Source organism: Tachysurus fulvidraco, chromosome 6 (assembly GCF_022655615.1).
Source record: "Tachysurus fulvidraco isolate hzauxx_2018 chromosome 6, HZAU_PFXX_2.0, whole genome shotgun sequence".
In the NCBI taxonomy this organism is placed as follows: domain Eukaryota; kingdom Metazoa; phylum Chordata; class Actinopteri; order Siluriformes; family Bagridae; genus Tachysurus; species Tachysurus fulvidraco.
In genome coordinates, this window is record NC_062523.1 from 20,574,336 (window position 1) to 20,593,789 (window position 19,454).

At 38.4% G+C, this 19,454-nt stretch overlaps 1 protein-coding gene across 2 annotated transcripts; it reads right to left on the minus strand.

Moving 5' to 3' along the window:
- Positions 1-819: 819 nt before the first annotated feature.
- Positions 820-18,414, minus strand: lats2 (large tumor suppressor kinase 2). Of its 2 annotated transcripts, none has more exons than XM_027164472.2 (8): positions 18,312-18,414; positions 14,247-15,073; positions 7,552-7,684; positions 5,894-7,437; positions 5,206-5,788; positions 4,903-5,085; positions 4,678-4,784; positions 820-3,929 (listed from the first exon to the last, which is right to left on the minus strand). In XM_027164472.2, the coding sequence occupies exons 2-8, from the start codon at positions 14,601-14,603 to the stop codon at positions 3,390-3,392; spliced, it is 3,447 nt and encodes a 1,148-aa protein (XP_027020273.1). In that variant the 5' UTR covers positions 14,604-15,073; positions 18,312-18,414; the 3' UTR covers positions 820-3,389. The 2 variants fall into 2 exon arrangements, with proteins under 2 accessions (XP_027020273.1, XP_027020272.1); XM_027164471.2 differs by having other exon boundaries at positions 18,142-18,323.
- Between the last annotated feature and the right edge of the window lie 1,040 nt (positions 18,415-19,454).

Sequence of the window (19,454 nt, forward strand, 5' to 3'; positions counted from 1 at the left end):
TTGTACAACTACATTCTACCCTAAATGTTCAATCCAAAATGTTAACAAACCCTCAAATCTGAACATTTAAGTAGTAAAAGTTTTGGCTTTCTTAAGAGAATATCTATATGTACACCGTTATTAGGCAGACTATTAGTGTGCAGAATTACTATGCAACTAAATGAAAAACAAAGATTTTCCCATCTCACTTGATTATTTTCACCTGTTAAAGTGAGAATAATAAACAAACTCAAAATTTACAAATAAACATTTCTGAAAATAAAAAAATAAAATAAAAACCTCAGTGACCAATAAATCCACCCTTCTTTTCAATAACAGTCACAAGCCTCCCATTCATGGAGTCAAGTCGGTTTCTTGATCTGGTCAGAATCAACTTTTTGTTCAGCCGCAACCGCAGCCTCCCAGACACTGTTCAGAGAGGTGTACTGTTTACCTTCACTGTAAATTTCATGCTTAAGAAGGGCCCAAAAGTTCTCAATAGGGTTTAAGTCAGGTGAAGAAGGGGGACATGTCATTAGTTTTTCATCTTTAAGGCCTTTACTAGCCAGACACGAAATGTATGTTCACCTACAGCCATGTTTACAGGAGGTGGGAAAAAAATCTTGAACTCAGAGGAAACCCATGCAGATATACTGTACAGAGAACATGCAAACTTGCTCATGACTAATAAAATGACTAGTCATGAGCCATTTTAACAACAAAACAGTTACTTCCCAGAAATAATTTCGGAGGCAATTCTACCTCATTTTTAAAATAATCCATTTTATAGATTTGAACCCTTATTGATAAGCCCACATTTAGAAATAATGCAACAACGTGTTTCATTTATTAAATTTAATTTAGGAATATACATTTACATGTGTGAGAACAGTGAAAGCATATGTAACACATTCTTGGTTCATACATGTAAGTAAAAAGCTATGAATCCAAATATTTACTGTCTGTAATACTGAAGACACAAAGGTTCAGAAGTTAGCTCAGAAAAAAATGAAAAATAATAAAGATACAAAAAATATGTATATCTGTATAAATATATATTTATATATATTTATATATTTAATAGTAGCTGTATTACATAATACATTAAGAAAGATAACAGAAGTTAAAAAGTCCCACTCGACTCAAGCACTGAAATACAAAAAAGGCACACAAAAGTCCAATATCAGTTATTCTCATCCAAAGATTGTCAAAAGTGAAATGCAGAACATCCATCTAAAACAAAACACACTCACACGACACTCAAAGTATTCTATAAGGCCTGTCTCCTGAAATTTTCACTGAGTGTTCCATTGTGATGAATACGGATCAGCAGAACATCTGCCACATTTATTGGTAAGTCACATTAGAATAAAATGGTGTGATGTTAGTACTAACTCATGCAATACATTTTGTTGTAAAGTTCCAAGTGATGGTATTAGAACAACAGCTTATTAATGATTGTCAAATTAGCACAAATATAATGGTTGGTTTGTACACTTACTAATTTCAGAATTGTGTTCTCAAAAATGTTAATTAAATGGACTCAACAATTCAGTTCAATACAATTACTTTCACATCATCCGACTTTAAAAAAACAAAAACAAAAAACAGGCATATAAATTCCAATCAAATCCACATTGCCTTATTAGTCTTTAACACGTTAATAACAAGTTTTCAATGCAATCTTTATTTTCTACATCTCCAAGCTCTTCTAAACACCCTTTTCCCAAACATTTAGGACCAGCCTGAGTGAAGGGGAAAAGCATGTTTCCATCTCCTTCTTAAATACTGATCAGCATGTGGTCGACACACCCACACATTCATTAGAAGGCACACAGTTCATCACATCTTATGTCAAGCAACAGCATGCTTTTTACAAAAAAATAAAATAAAATAAAGGCATAAATGAAAGTATGATGATAATGTAACACCAATAACAAAGAGCAGCACTGGGTCAGGTATCTATATAGGAAAAAATAATAAAACTAATTTCTTTACCTTTACATAGTGTATTTCAGTATTGAATTAAAAGCTGTTTGTGTGATTAGAACATTATATAATATATTCATTATTGCACATAGTTATCCCATACAATTATTTTCTTTTGACATTTTTTTCTAGTTTAATAGTTCTTCTAACACTTTTCACTACTGCGTTATAAGATATTGTTTATATTTTAGTCAGAGGCTTCGTGTTTAACACTGTACAGTGTATGCGTGTGTTCGATAATTATAATAATTGCCAAATTTAAACATTTTTGGGGGTATAGATGTTTCCAGGGAATTTACATAAAGATGATGACAAAAATAAGTCCCCTGACTGTTAAGACTCCTTATTGAGCTAAAAAAAAAAAGCTGAAATAGTGATAAGTAAATAACTGATGAAAAACACTTGCATTGATATTGAGAATATTCCTAGGTGCTAATATTGAAGCAGTGTGGAACAAATTGCAAAAGTAATGCTAGAAAATGAAATAATTATTACTCCTAAAGAACTGAGACAACACAAACTGTGATTGAGGACCAGCTAGTACAATAATGTCATGACTGTGAAAGTTGTGAGGAGCAGATAAACTCAGAATATGAAACACATATGTGTAACAATACATGTAGCAGATACAAATGTCTGTAAAAATTATATATAGATATCAGCTTGAATGTTGTGCTGTGTTTTGGTAATCGATTGGAAGCATTCTGAAATCACTCTCAAACCAAAATGTTCTGTAAATGATACAGAAGTTTCCTTAACAGAGAGGAAAACGACCTGAGCCATATCTTATCTTCACATACATACATGAACTCCTGGGACTAACAGTCACCAAACGAACGTCAATTTTTTTTGTATAAACCATTCAACGTTTATAAGGAGTCGCTGCTCTACAAGTCATGGTAGACTCTTACGAGTATCTCTACAGATACTTGCAGAAGTAACAACACATCTGAGTGTATTTGGGCCCATGTATCATTAGGGTAGAAGGATTTTGATTAAGTTGTGTGGTCAAATGAAACAGTTCATAATTACCAAATAACACCATCATTGCTGATTTAGCCTTGTTGAGTTGAGTCCAGTGACCATGAACACAGTTACTCATCTGGAATTAAGAATTGCTGGGTCATCTTCGCTGACAGAGGAACAGCATCCTGCATCACACTGAATCTCAGTCCACACTTATTGGTCCCAGATTGCAGTTTCCATTAGACATACGTATGCATGGACAAGTAAAAGATTCTGTACTATAATATCAGAGTAATAATATGCATTTCTTATGCCGTTATTTCTCTCTTTTTATGTCCATCCCTCCTTAATTCCCTTCAAGCCAACCTTAAACACACAGGATTGTCTATTGTGTGTTATTTAATAAAAGCCACACTGGGGAAGCGAAAGCAGCATGTGAATTCATTACCCATGCCTCACACATATACAGGCTCACACCCCTCTCCTTGCTCTTCCTCACCCCTTTCCACTTCTTCCTCATTCTCTTCCTCCTCAGGGCCCATGCTGCTAGCTCCACTACTGCTGGGGGGGCCTTGCATTTCTTCTAGGGGCTTAGGGTAACGGAACGGACAGCCGTTATCATCAAAGAACCTGCGGAAAGTGAACTCGTAGAAGGCGTGTTCAGGGTGTTTGCTATTTGGCGAGCAGAGAGTATCCCAAGCCCGAGTGCTGTCTCCGCTGTCACTCCATGCCCCTGGGCCCCCTTCTTCTTCCACTGGATCAAAGTTGGAAGTGTCCATTGGGTGAGCAATCTTAGGTCGGTACGGAGCAGGCTGAGTGCGAAGGTTGCTGGAGAAGTCAACCTGAGCAAAGAAAGGGTGGGCTTTTATCTCACCAGCACCGTTTCTTCCCAGACGCTCCTCTGCTGAACAACAGAGACGTCCTATGATGTCAATGGCCTCAGGGCTCAGCTTGATCTGTGGAGGCACCTGCAGTGTGTTCTCCCAGTTTATCACCTGAGAAAGGTAAGAGACCATGTCGTGTTAAGTAAACCACTACAGTCTGAGCTTAATGAAGACCTTATGAAAAAGGTATCAATCCTCGTCTGACAAATTCACATTTACAACCAGTCGAAACGAATATGCTGTTGTTGTGTAGGATCTTCTGACCCGATTAAGTAGCACTACAGCTCTCCTGAGGCTAAAATTAAATTTATTAATGATTTTCTGGACATTTCTTATTTTTGTTTGAGTAGAAATGTTTTTGAACAAACTGAAAATGGCAAAAATAATAATTAATCATTAAAGTTAAATGTCTCTAAATTGAATAACATATTGACCGAATGTCAATTCCTCCAAGTTTTTTTTTAGTGATTGTTGCGGCAAAAATATGTTTATATACTGTATATTTTGCTGTAGGTTTTTTTTGTGAAAAATGACAATTTAAATTGACGAAATTGCAAACACATCTGCTACCTGTGAAGACACATACAGTATGTTATTATTTTCTATGACGCCTGTACGCATGTTTGATGCACGTGATTCAAAGATGGCTTTGGCTGAACGTGTTATGACATCACCTGACACGCCTTGGACCAAATCTGCAGAAATTCTGTGGTAATTTTGAAAAATAATTTCGCACTAATCCTGGAGGAACTAATGTTTGCAAGGATATTTGTACTTTGATATTAATAACACAGTTTATAACACTTATTGTACAAAATGGCATATCTTATTAAAAATCATACTGCAATCATTGCCTGACCTTGAGCTGTGTTTCTGTAGGGGTTGGCGCAAGGAATGGAGGCTGGCCCACTAGCATCTCAAACAAAATCACTCCCACACTCCACCAGTCACACAGCTGAGTGTATCCTGCACACAAATACCACATTACATTAAAAATACTAATTGAATGCTCTTAACAACAGTCAAGATGCTATTTGTAAATATGCCTTTTATATTGTTTTGTGGTCGTTGAATATAGTTGTACCTTTCCGCAGCAGAACTTCAGGGGCAATGTAGTTGGGAGTGCCCACTAGTGAGTGTGCAAGACAACGCTGATGTTGACGGTTTGTCCGTTGTTCCAGTGTTATCAACCGGTCACCACAGTGACAGTTAGACACATCGTCCCAGAAGTCACTGGGTTCCATACTATCCTGCCGGATATGGTTCCCTGTGAAAGTTATGTGTGAATAAAAATAAGATGAAATAATTAATGTAAACAGTCCAACAGTCTGTCTACAGATGTCTCTAGGAATCTATCACAGATAACAGAAGTCTAAAATCTGCTCACCTTTCTGATAATACTTTGAGTTATGTGTCCAGCGAAACCCTGTGCACAAGCCAAAATCTGTAAGCTTGATGTGTCCATCCAGGTCAATGAGGATGTTATCTGGTTTGATGTCTCTGTGGATAAAACCCATCTTATGCACACTCTCGATAGCAAGCGTCAGTTCTGCCACATAGAACCTGGCTAATGGTTCAGGGAAAACCCCCATACGAATTAACAGACTCATCATGTCTCCCCCAGGAATGTAGTCCATAACAAAATAAAGGCTGTCCCGATCCTGAAATGAGTAGTACAGTCGGACTACCCATTCATTATCAGCCTCCGACAGGATGTCCCGTTCTGCTTTAACATGAGCCACCTGGTTACGGTTCAGCACATCTTTCTTTCGGAGAGTCTTCATGGCATACAGGGCTCCTGTGTCCACCTTACGGGTCAGACACACCTCTCCGAAGGCCCCAATTCCAAGTGTTTTTATTTTCACAAACATAGATTTTTCCATCTTGGCACGACGCAGTCGGTTATAATTGGACTCCTTCTGGTTCAACATCTTTCTCATCTGTTCCTGCTCTGCTTCTGACAGACCAGCCTGGGGGGGGAGGGGGAGTGTAGGATCAAACGGAGGTTGTGACAGAAGTGTAAAATTTGGTTCTAAACTACTGGTTTATGGCTAAACAAGTATATAAACTCTTACCTTAGACATCTCTTGCTCCAGCTGCAGTCTGCGATTTAGCTTCTGCTGGTAGGTCTTCATAACGTTTTCTACATGCTGCTCCATGTAAAATTTAAAAGCAAAGGGAGAATAGCTCTTGATTCGTGACTCCCTTTTTTCTTCATCACGGGCATTCCTCCGCACTGGTACAGGTGAAGTCTGAATTTGCTTCTTATCCTTTACAATCTTCTCTCCTTTTCCAGGCTTTGCTTTGTCTTTGGTGGCACGTTCTTCTGGCTTTCCTGCTGGGGCACTTGGGACAGGCCTACCTGGGGCACTGTGGTCTGGAGCTCCAACTATGCCTCCAGCTTCCAAGGGTGCAGTTTCCTGTACAGCTGTGGTTCCAGACATGAGAAGTGTTTTGGGGTAGGGTGGCGGTGGACATCGGGGCTCCTGGGGGGATTCCAAGGTAAAACTTTCATCTGGCAAATACCCATGTGTCTCAGGAGTGTCTTGTGCCTGTGCTGCTAACCAGCCTGGGTGGCATGGTCCAACTGCAGTCTTTGGCTCTGGTCTCATGACTCTCATGCTCTTCACAGGCTGCTGGATTGGTGGAGAGGTCACTGCAGTGATGGTGTTGGGTGGCCCCATTGCAGCATCCTGTTTGCTCGGTACACTAGTTGCAGGGGGCATTGCTTGTCTTACATTTACCTTTTGGTGGTTGTTAAAAGAATTTGTTCTGCTGGGGACACGTACTTCCCCTCTGAAGGGCCCCTGTGGCTGCCTGGCTGGAGGTGCTGCCTCTGGGCCTTGAGCACCAGCCCAGTGGTGGTCATATAGGTCAAGGTTGAGGCTGGCCCTAGAAGGGGTAAGAAGAACTTGGGGAATATCTGAGAATTCAGGACCCATAGCAGCTGCGGCAGCTGCTCCTCCTGGAGAGCGTGACATCATATGGACTTGGTGTGAAGTTGGGCTTGCCTGACGGGGGTGTGAGTGAGGAGGCAGGTAAAGGTTGGGAGCGTATCCACCACCATTTTGACCTATGGCCCCTTTGCTTTGCATATTGACATAGTTATCCGGCGCCAGAGGCGGCATCTTGTTCTGAAAAGAAGCACTCCGTTTAACGCTATAGCCAGAGGTCTCCATTATATGTGGTCTGTAGTCATAAAGAGGACCAGGGCCCCCTGGTGCTTGGGACTGGAGTTGCATGGGTGGACCTGACACACTGTAACCCATCATAGTCTGATCCATGCCCCCTGTGTATCCTTTCTGCTGAGCAGGACCAGATGGGTACATTGAAGTTCCTTGGGCATTCTGTGAAGTCATGGCTGGAGGATAGGCACCCATGCTGGTAGGCCGAGCCATGGGATTCCCCATCGACGGGCCCTGTGCTGAGTTTGTAGGTGGCATCATATAGTTCATGAAGGGTGGTCCACCCATATATGGACGTTCCATCTCTCCCTCCGACCCATAGCCAGCTCCCTCATATAGCGGTGGTCCCATTTGATGATAAGTGGGCATAGCACCTTCACTGGAAGTCTCCATCGATGGTCTGTGATCTACTGAATTTGCAATGCCACCTTTGCCTTCAGAAGGTAGAATGTTTAATTTAGTTCACAGTAAATGTATAGATAGAACATACAAGATATTTTCAAGGCCCTGTTTCATTTTAGTGAGAAAAAAAAGCTATTGTCACCAACCTGGAGAAGTCTGTTTGATGACACGCACAATCTGCTCAGTGCGAGGGTCTAGGTAGCCCATCTTACTGATGTACTCTAATGCTGCCTCGATGTTACGGCTCCCCGTTTGCTTCAATGCACGTATTGCCATTTCCTTTTATAGAGTGGACAAAAAGCACAAATAATGCATATACATTATAAAATAACACATAAAATGAGTAAGATGTTTGATTGCTTGCTTTCATTTACATTTTTACATAGGACATCCACAAACACCAGGAATGTGTATGGGAGTCTATTTAATTATGGGTATTCATACATTTCCCATATTTCCCACACACTTTGAAAAAAAAGGTATCTCCCTCTCTGTTTCTTATGCACACACACACACACACACACACACACACACACACACACACACACACACACACACACACACACACACACACACACACAAACACACACACACACACAGAGTGCAGTTCATAGACCAGCATCTTCCTGTGCCAACACATAAACAAAAGCTTGCTCCTTATACAACATTTTAAGATGTCAGACAACACTGCAGTGTAACCTACAGTCAATGCAATTATACTCAGTTCTGTTAGAGGCATTGAAGTCTAGATTCAAATGATGATAAACAAACGCATGTATTGTATGACCATCTTATGTCCAGATAAATACATTCTAGACAAGTGTACCAAGTTATAATTTGCAAGTTAAGTAAGATAAAAACAACTGTACACAGCAACCCACACCTATATGAGGAAATCCCCCTGAATGGCATATGACCTCATTCAGAAGACATTCTCTCTAAACCTCACTCTATGGGGCACAGTAAACCCTCTGTCCTCCTCTGGTGGTCAGAAATAATAACACACAAAGTAAGGGGTTTCTTCTCTGTTGCTAAATAAATATAAAATCTTTAACAGTATTAGAGTTCCAGTGGTTATGTAATAGCTGGCATTGGGAGGAAAAAAAGATTATATGAAATGGGTGTAGAAATGAACGGCCGCTTAGTACAAGCACTGCTACATTAAGCACACAGTTTGAGAAGCTCTAGAAATTCCCTGAGTGGGAACATTACCACACCTTTACATTTTCTTTGTGTGTGTGTCGCTGTCTGTCTGTCTGCACATGTGCAGGTCACTCACCCACACACACCCACACCCACACACACACACACCCACATACACACACACACACACACCCACACGCACAGGAAAAAGGTGATATGTTCATTGCTCTCAGAACTGCAGGGGTTATGTGCCAAATTCCAGTGTTGCTACTCAAAGAAAGTGTGCACACATGAATGTACAAACACATGCAGAGATGCATGGAAGTGCACACACACACACACACACACACACACACACACACACACACACACACACACACACACACACACACACACACACACACACATGAATGCATGCACACAGACACACACACACACACCACAGTGGATTTTAGAGGGGTTACATTTTGTTTGACCCAGTCTTGACCTCCACTGTCATGGTGACAGATGGTCAGGATGTTTCCAAAACCAAAAAGGAAACATTCTAGCTATGAGTGACGTCTATACTTACTATCTATGTATTAACCCTTTAAATTTTACTGTACAAACTATTCTTTTATACACAGTGAATAATACAGGTGTTTCATTTTCCACAACAATTGATAATTCCCACAATAAACACATTTGTTGTATTGTTGATTTCTTATCTTGTCAGGTGTAACGGTGCACAAAGTACAACCAAGCACAAATGGAATTATAAAGAGAATAATAAATATTTTCGGAGAGAGTTTTTTTATTATTATTATTATTATTAAGCACTAATTGTGACTTTTGTTCTCTTCATCTCTTGTAGCAGTGCAAAATGTGGAATAGTCCTGTCATGTTGTTTTGGTCATTTGGTCATCCTCATTGGTGGATTCTGGCTGCATTTGCTTGACAAATATGTGTGTACACTTCTAGATCTGTGGCCAGTCATTTCAAATTTCATTGTTGCTTGAAAATACATAGGTTACCAGACGGTTGTCACTGTTCCACAAAATTTCTGTGTGATAGGAAAATCGGTGTGCAATCGGCTTTATGGGCTATGCTCAAAATATCTGCATTCCCATTTACATCCTGGTCCTACTTATCACCACCACATCTCAGCAGAACAACAGACAGTTAATCACTCATCTTAACACTCCTGACCGGGAAGAACAAACTTCTAACTTGTGGGAATATTTATAAAAACAAACTGTTTCCATGACTGGAGTGACATAACTACTGCTCTCAGTGCTAAAGTGTTTTTTTTCTTTTCTTATAAGCTTTCACTTTGACCTAATTCTGAATCACATTCTTTCATAGACTGTGTAAATGAATGCCATATGGAGGACCTTAGACAGGGACACAAAGAAAGACGGACATCGTCAGTCCTAAAGAGAAGAAAAACTAAAGCCATTTTGTGAATGAATTATATAGAAAAGTTCACTTCTTGTTTACTGTGTTTATCCTCTTTGAATCTTTGGAATATTAATAATAATAATAATAATAATAATAATAATAAAAACTTCTACTGAAACTCATAATGACTAAAGATAATACACTGTGATTTATAGATTTACTGGACAATCTGAGAAAAAAACAATAAAAAAAAAGATACAGATTCTGGGAACTTTATCATAAATATGCGTTGTGGTTATAGCACAGAGCTTTAATGATATCTGATGGTACCCTGGTATTACAATTATATTCTTCACCACAACAAAAATGCATTACGTTATTATCAGCACCCGCTGTACAGTATGGTCAGTGGTATCATTTTGTAAATCAGAACAGGCTGAGGTACTACACCGGAATCCCCCCGAGTCAACCACGATCTAGTGATTGGTGCTCGCATAACCATAAGCTGTAGTCACATCAATATGAAAGTGAACTTCAGATTACATGAGTTTTTGTTTCATTCTTGCCGAGGATGAATGATTTGCAAATCTGACCCTTAGTAAAAGGGAAGAACAATATAAAAGCGATCATTCATTCATTCATTCATTCATTCATTCATTCATTCATTCATTCATTTATTTATGTATTTACTTATTTATTTATTTATTTATTTATTTATTTATTGCTTTTTCTGTGCTCAGCTCAGCCTGATATACTCCTGATAAAGTAAATACAAATTTCATCAATAACTTGAGTGGTCACATTTCCAGTCCATTCATGTTGATCCCTGACTATTCTGTGTAAAGACTAAATTTTCCTTCTAGAAATATAGCAGAGAAAACAGATAACAGTAACGCAGATGGTAGCAGTTGATATTTTAACTCAGTTTTTTTCTGACCATAAGACAATATGATACAATAATGAGAATTTCCACTATTGTTTAAGGGGAATATTCACATTAAATTTGCATTCATGTAACAGCTGTAGCATGCAAATATATATATAAGGCAAACATTAACATATATGTCACATATTGCTGCATCTTTGACTAGATGGCAAACCAAAATGTCCCCAATAATCTTCTAAATACAACGAATGCTTCCAAGCATTAAAAGAAAAATGCTGTTCACTCAAAATAAAGATGGGATTTAAAGTGTCCTACAGCCCCTCCCTTCATCCCCCTCCTCTTCCCCCAACAAAACATTTCCTTTTTAAAGGTGATTATATAAGCAGCTGCTGCTTTGCTGCGTAATTTGTGCAGCCTTGATAAGAATCAGGCAAAAGTAGCCCACTGGAGGACCCAGGCCAGCGAGGGCAGCCATTACATTCTTGGAATGTGAAGAAAAAGTGGCATAGGCATAAACAAAGGTTTAGTCATTATATAATAACAAGGATCACTAAAAGTAATGAAGCTTACTTAAATGTATGGACTAGTCTGTAAAATCAGGACGCTGTCATTCACTGATTAAAGTAAAGACTATACTAATAAAACAAGGATTGTGTATACTTGACTACAAACGTGACATGTTATGACTGTTATAGAGAGAAACAGATACATTCAGGGAATACGTGTTGTCCCAGGCGAATACGTCAGACCCACTGGGAAAACTGTTCCACCCAGCTGCTATTGAATAGACACACTTCCTCCCCATGTTCACAATGGTTCAGTCCTACTGGTGTTCTACCAACTATACTGCTGCTAAAACCAGGGGTAAGAAACAAACCCATGTAAACAGCTGATCTAAATAAGATAGTGAACATATCGCAAATGAGTGGTAGTCCAGTGCTAGCCTACATTCTGTCGGAATGTGGATACGTTTAGGAATTTTGATAACCAGAAATTGTTTGAGGGGTCAATTCAAGCCCAAGACAGCTGAGCAATTGAGGGTTAAGGGCCTTGATCAGGGGCCCAGCAGTGGCAGATGAGTGACCCAGGGATTTGAAACCACGATCTTTCCGATCATTAGTCGAACACCTTAACCGCAAGGCTACCACATACAGTGTTTATAATATTATTTCTAAACCTGCTGCAGACAGAATTACATATGCTTTGACCTAAATCTGACTTCAAAACTGAAACATTTTTGCATGAGCTCAAGGTTGTGTCTGGTACCTCAAAGAGTCATGAGTATATCCAGACAACTTGACACAGACTACAACCCATCCGATAACACGTTTCAGCTCCCAGATAGCAAGAAAAAAGCAAATTCAGTTCCAGTCTGCATTTCACCATGTCCTAAAGCCTGTGACAGAGGCAGCTCTGGCTCCCTCAGGCTAGGCCTCATAATTCCACTGTGCGGTGGTGGATTTCTCAGTGGTGTTGTGCATGGGCTTGAGCATAGCATTCCTCACATGCCTAACAATCACAGAGCTGCTCTCAGGCCTGTAGCTGAGGGTCTGTTTCAGATAGTGTGATATATGGCATAAAGCAGAATATAAACTTCGGTGCAGAGGCACAGGCACTATGCTTGCATCAACAAATAGTGCAGGTCTAGTGAAAGGACCACAATAAGGCACAGCTACACTTATATACGTAAACAGTAATTCAAGCATTACTCAGATATCAATGTATTTCTTTGCTTCTGGTGTGGAGCGGTTATTGATTTTTCTTCCTATCAGACACGGTCCCTGACCTCCTCTTTTTTCTGTAGCCGGCATATTCCACCAGACTGTCAAAGACGAGGAATACCAGGTTGTGAAATGCGTCTGCCTTTTTTTAACATGTCACTACTACTAATGTCCACTCCGAGACTGAGATAAAGATAACGGGCATATGAAAGATACACCGCGCAATATATTCATCAAAAGACAATTACATTAGTTAATTCTGTTTGTTCTGATTGTGCTTTTCAAATAGTATTTCTAACTAACAATCAATCTTTCTGTTGAGAATTCCTTGTTGTAGGGTGGAAGGAGCTTTGTCTCCACAACTGCGTTAAATTGTTAATTAGCAGCTCTTTGTCCAGTTTGGCATCCAACAGCTCATGGGGAGATTCAGAGTTGATGAGTGGTTGAATTTATACGTTTATATGATATTAATTTCTGTATTTCTTTAAATATATTTAAGTTATGTAATGCTTAGTATTATTGTTTGCTTCATATTTGTAATCTTTGTGATTGATTGATCTGTTATGTGTTTAAATTCTAAAATGTTGTTTTGCTTGATTTAGATACCATACAACTCTGGTCTCATGATTGCTTGACAATAAAATGTTAAGGAACTGGATTATTTGGAGTTACTTCTGTGTTTTAATGGGCACACCATCCTGGTAGCACTTTGCCTGAACTAGCCTCTAATCTTATCAGTAATTTACACTTTCTAATAATGTTATTACTTACCTAACAAAAATGTTAACAATCTTCCACCTATGGAATGAATAAGATGTTAACAGACAAATTGTTTGATGATGAGAAGTCAAGGAAATGGTCAATGACTTAATTTGCTTGCTGCGGGTCGGTGTTGTACTGTTTATGTGTCACTGTCCTGATTCAGATGAGCAATCTTTACTGACAACCTTTGGACATTGGTTTTCCTGAGAATTTCTGAGAATTACTACTGTACAGAGATTATGTTACTACACCTTTACAATACAGAAAAACAGCTCATTTAGAATAAACCCAGAGTAAGTCATGGGGAACGTCTGTGCTGTAAAGTCATTATACAGTTTTAATATAGACTCTATTCCTCTACATTACTGACCAGATTTTTATTTATTTTCGTGAATTTTTTTTTTATGTCACATAGTGATCAACACAATAAATGTAGAAATGTGAAATGAATAAACCATCCAAACTGTTTAAATGAAATGTGTACTTCAGATAACAGATCTAAATTAGCATAAAAATGAGAAATAAGAAAAATATGCTTCTCAATATTAAAATTTAATTCAACATTCAACCCAAAAAAAAAAAAGACTAAGCACTGACTTTTCTTAAAACAAAAAGGTATAGATAAAGGCTTTAGTTTATACACATACTAAAAGCTGTTATTTGTTTTTTTGTAAGTGTTATTTTAATCTATAAATATGTATACATATTTTAAGATCTATAAACATGTGATATCCCTGTTGGCTTATAGGAAGAAATAGCAATAAGGAGTGTTAAACTGTCAGAATTGTCTTTTGTTGTTTTGAAAACCTTTTTATTTTATTTTGATAGACAAACTATAAAACACAGGCAGGCAGGCAGGCACGTACACAGAGAGAGAGAGAGAGAGAGAGAGAGAGAGAGAGAGAGAGAGAGAGAGAGAGAGAGAGAGAGAGAGAGAAAGAGAGCTTACCTGATCACATCCAGCTTTAACAAGTTCCTGTAGCATCTGCCTGTTCACATCTCCGCCTGGGTGTGAGGAACTGGATGCTGGACCAGACTCATTGGCAAAAGGCATGAGGGACTTGCGAATCTCTCGCAGGGCATTCTGGTAGTTGTTGAATTTCTGAGGCTGACGAAGTTGTTGCTGCCGTCCAGTCTGGTCTTTACCTTTGCAGTCTCCCCCTCTGCTCCCCTCTCCTCGTGTACTACCTCCATGCAGCGCCTGGCTCACCAGCTTAGCTGGCTGTTTCAGTCCTTCCTTGATCTCCTGGAGCCGTTGGCGTGTGTTGCCCACATACGGGGCTGCAGGGAAAGTTTTTGGCCGCATGGGTAGACCCACCCTAGCCAATGGCACACACTCACAGACACCCCCCACCCCTGCACACTGGCAAATTCACTCGCTTACTCACTTACACATACCAAGTCAATTGCAGAAGCAGAGAAAAAATAACAAAAATATTCAGACCTTCACACACACACACACACACACACACACACACACACACACACACACACACACACACACACACACACACACACACACACACACACTCACTCACGCTCTCTCTCTCACTCACTCATTCACACATTCACACACACACACACCCACACCCAAGGCTGAGCTATGAATGGCAGCTAATGCCCCCACCCAGATGGACTCTTGTGTAAACTTAGTAGATCTTCAAGGTCTTACTAGACCGCATGGTCCATTTAGGGGGCACAATCCCCCACCTCCCCTAACACAAAAGGGATTATGCGTGTGTGTTGCTTCCACTCCAGCCTGATCTGCATCTTCACCTGTGGAGACAATAGGATGAGGTGAAATAATGAATAATAAAGATAAGTCTTACTACTGTAGTTTAGTCTACAGTTTGACTTCTGCATCTCTACTTTTTGTGAAATACCAGAGTCCAATCAGAAATTAGCACCTTGATACTGGTTTATTTCAAACTACATTGCCTACATTCCAGCATAGTGCTGATACACTCCTGCGGCGGAGGACAGGATGAGAAGAAGAAGCACGTGTCTTACTGACGCAAGAAGGGCTCCGTGTTAGAAACAGAGAATCTATTATCGTTCATCATCTAATCACATCTGGAAATCACCAGCAAAGAAGTACAAAACAACGCTGCTGACCATGTTCATCTTCACAAATAAGATGTGGGACAGTTTCAAGATACAGGCTTCATTCCAATGTGTGTCTTCATGCCATGAGCATGTCTGACCCTACAAAATCAGTTAGTTGACAGAATTCTTAAAAGAGACAGCTCATCCTTCATGGCCATTGCTTTTTTTTTTCAATCTTTTTTGTTATCTCCCGATTATTCCAGTACCTAAAATCAATAATATTGCTACATATTGAGAAAAGAATATTTCTGCTCTTGTGTTAACAAAAACTTTTAGCACGAACAGGATTTTGATGCAAATATTATACTGATGATCTACTTGCTCCAATATGCAATAACTCTCTTAATTTCTGTGAAGCTTACAGAATTTAAGTAAGTAAACCCTTGTAAGTAAACCCTTGAATAACTGTGCTTTACAAGATCGCAAACCCAGAAATAAACCGAAAATCAATACATATTGAATTATTACTGAAGAAAGTAAACAACTGTAAGAACAAAATAATTTGTGTTTGTAATTCTGGTGCTGTTCATCACAGACTGAAAGCATGGCTGTGTATTGAATCATTTACAACACTAGTGAGTCTCCTTGTAACACTACAATTAAATTCGACATTGAATGGATTGCATGCACAAAAAGCTTTAAGAATACACTACATTCATTTCCATAAGATTTCTGACAAAGTTTTCCATCCATAAACCCTAAGCAAAAGCTGAGTATGTGTGTGTATATATTAAACGGTATAGGTATAGGTACCAAAGGGCTAAAAGATACATACAGTGAGTATAAAGTAACGTGACATGTATGTATAAATAAAACTTGACTCAGTGTTTAGCGTGTGTGTAAAATTTGTGACATTTCTTTTAACAATTTTTTTCAAGTAACTTAGCATCTTCATTTCCACGGTTCCAAGGCAGGGGGCTTTAACTTACACACCAAACACACAAATCAGATTTTTTTTAAATCAAATTTGTTTGATGTCTTGCATTAAGCTGTAGCCAGACCTTTAAATCATTATGCAACATGTATGTACTTGTTAAACCCACAATTATCATTTCAAAGTGCTGTCAAGGAACGTTATTAAAGGTATTCTAGGAAAACTGCATACATTGCATGTAGTATAGTATACTGAATCTCAGATATAACAGTGTTAACCGGTTTGCAAATTCTAAAGGTACACCACAGAAATGTATTTCTATTTTGAAGTGTCTTTCAAAGTCCATACACTTTTATTACATTTATTTTTTTAATCTAGAATTAACAAGTGTTTTCCCAAATTCTTCATAACATGGCTAGCTTCCAAGAAGCCTTTGTTATCAATCTCATCAGGTGTCTTTAACCAGTACCTTTTAAAGCACAACTATGTTATTTTACTTTTTTCTTTTTATATAATTGATATGAATATCCATGGATGCCAAGGTGAACAATTAAATTAGAAAATGACTGAGGTATCCCTGCATTACTCTGATACATTGGTATAAATGACATCGAATCTATGAGACTCCCATTTTTCTTTTTATGAACAGTTATAAAAAAATTATTTGGTATACATTGTCTCTAGAGCATGTGCACATGTCAAGTTCCTTAAGATTCTGGAAGTATCCTGTAGTTATCCTAAACTCATACAACAAGCAAAACCAAACCAAGTGGAGCAACACTAATACACAAACAACATGGAGAAGTAGGAGATAAAACTAAAATCACAAGCTCCATCAGCAAGCTGCATGTTTACAGCAAGTTTACAGCAAGGTGAACCCTGAGGAAGGGCTGGAGGAGATGACATGCAACATGTGACTGTTACTTGCCACTTCAGGTGAATAGTTTACAAGTGCATCAAAGTATTTAAAGTTTCTGTATAGCTCATAATCAAACCAATTCCATATTACAGGGTAAGTCCATGTTGAATATTTACCTGTTGAACATCATACTAGTACAGGTATTGTTTTACAGGTATTTGTTTGTGATAAATAAATATTGTGAATACACAATCATAATAAGAATAATAATACTAATGATGATTAGGATGATGATAATAATAATAATAATAATAATGAATATAATATTACTACTACTACTACTACTACTAATTATTATTATTATTATTATTATTATTATTATTATTAATACTAATAATAACATTATTATTATTGCCATTATTATTATTGTTATTATCATTATTATTATTGTCATTATTATTATCATCATCATCAATGATGATAATAATAATGACAATAATAATAATTATATTTGTAGTAAATTGTCTGTTGTTTAATCAAAATAGCAAAAACAGCCATTACTTCAAGACTCCCAATTCAGATTTAATAAATCATGTCACAACAAATGACAATAAATAGAGGAAACATAACTTTCTGTGCTGCTGCCAAACTCTATTTACCGAGTAACGCGTTAAAAAGGAAAGTAATGAATGCTGGATCATTCTCAGGCTGCACATCTGCACTGATCCCTGTGAGCGATGTAGCTCTTTAGAGCTGATCTGAGACCGTGTCTGAGTCTCAGGGCCTTTTTTCCTGCAGCCTTTTCCTAGACGGAGCGCGAGGAACGCAGCCGCCCTGCGCGAGACCATCTCGGCATTCCAGACGACCGTCTCGCGCTTCAAACTGAACCGAAACTTCACCGAACCACAACGACATAAAAGCAGCACTTCACATAATTACATTCACACAGCATTCTCCTTTCCGGACCCCTGGGGGGGAAAAAGGACCAAGCTTACAGCCACTTACCATGTAATAGAAACTTTAAATCCTACACTTATCAAGATGTACTTCATTTAGCAACAGCTTGCCTCGTCAGGTTGAACAAAACACACTTTATATATATTTCGCGAGCCTGTCCTCCATTTTCTCGTTACTCACAGCACAAGTAGAAATGCAGTACAAAGTTGGACACTTACTGCATTGTTAACATTCCACAGGAGTCACGTGACGCACCCATGAACGTCAGCACTGCTTATACTCCAGGGCGGGGCTTCCTCCGTTTACAACACAGCTCTTATTACACAATCATCAAATTATTTCAATGGACAATTTAATTACATCACTTAATCACGTTTTCAGTCGTTTATCCCTATCATATAACATCTCAGGGGGAATGTGGTAGCCTAGTGGTTAAGGTGTTGGACTACTGGAGTTCAAATCCCAGGTCTACCAAGCTGCCATTGTTGGGCCCCTGAGCAAGGCCCTTAACCCTCAATTGCTCAGTTGTATAAATTGAAATAAAATTGTAAGTCACTCTGGATAATGGTGCCTGCTATATGCGGTAAATGTAAGCTAAATGACATACATTAAATACATGGCAGCCTGGGAAAACCCTGTCACATGCTCTAATACTGCAACTCTATATAATTTCTAAATAATAAAGTTCTCCAAGATATTACAAATCCAGTTTCACTTGTGCAGGTATTTCAACAAAACAGTGCTTAAATATTCTGTTTCATCTCCCCTGATTTCCACTGCTTATCTCTCTACATTTAAAACAGGCTTTTTTAATAGCATTTGCTAGACCCCTTATGCAACATGAGCTTCACAGGCAAATATGTTGTAAATTACCAAACTGAAAGTATTTTCATGTATTCTTAATGTAGGGACATTCAAATCTATCATTAGGGAGAAAATTTAATTTTTCATTATTTTAAACTGTTGTCCAAAATTCACTTGTAGTAAATTAACTTATTTTTTTCTTATTTTAATTTTCCACCTCACAAATATTTTTCACCACACTTGGGACAACTGATTGTGTGATGGTGAATAATTCCAAGAACTGCAGATGTTCATTTACACCGGTTTGACAGAAATGTTACTTAATGTACACTTTTTCTCAATTTACACACTCGTATCGCAGATATTATAGAGTCTAAAAAAGTCACAATGGTAACCGATACTGGTACGAACAAGAAGAATTCAACTGAATTATTTTGCTAGTTAGATTTACACAGACTATTTCATGTACAGGATGGTACAGTCGGTTAGAGCAGATTCCATATACACACATCTGTTGAATAAATAAACCTAAACAGAGAGAAGGAAACACACTTTCT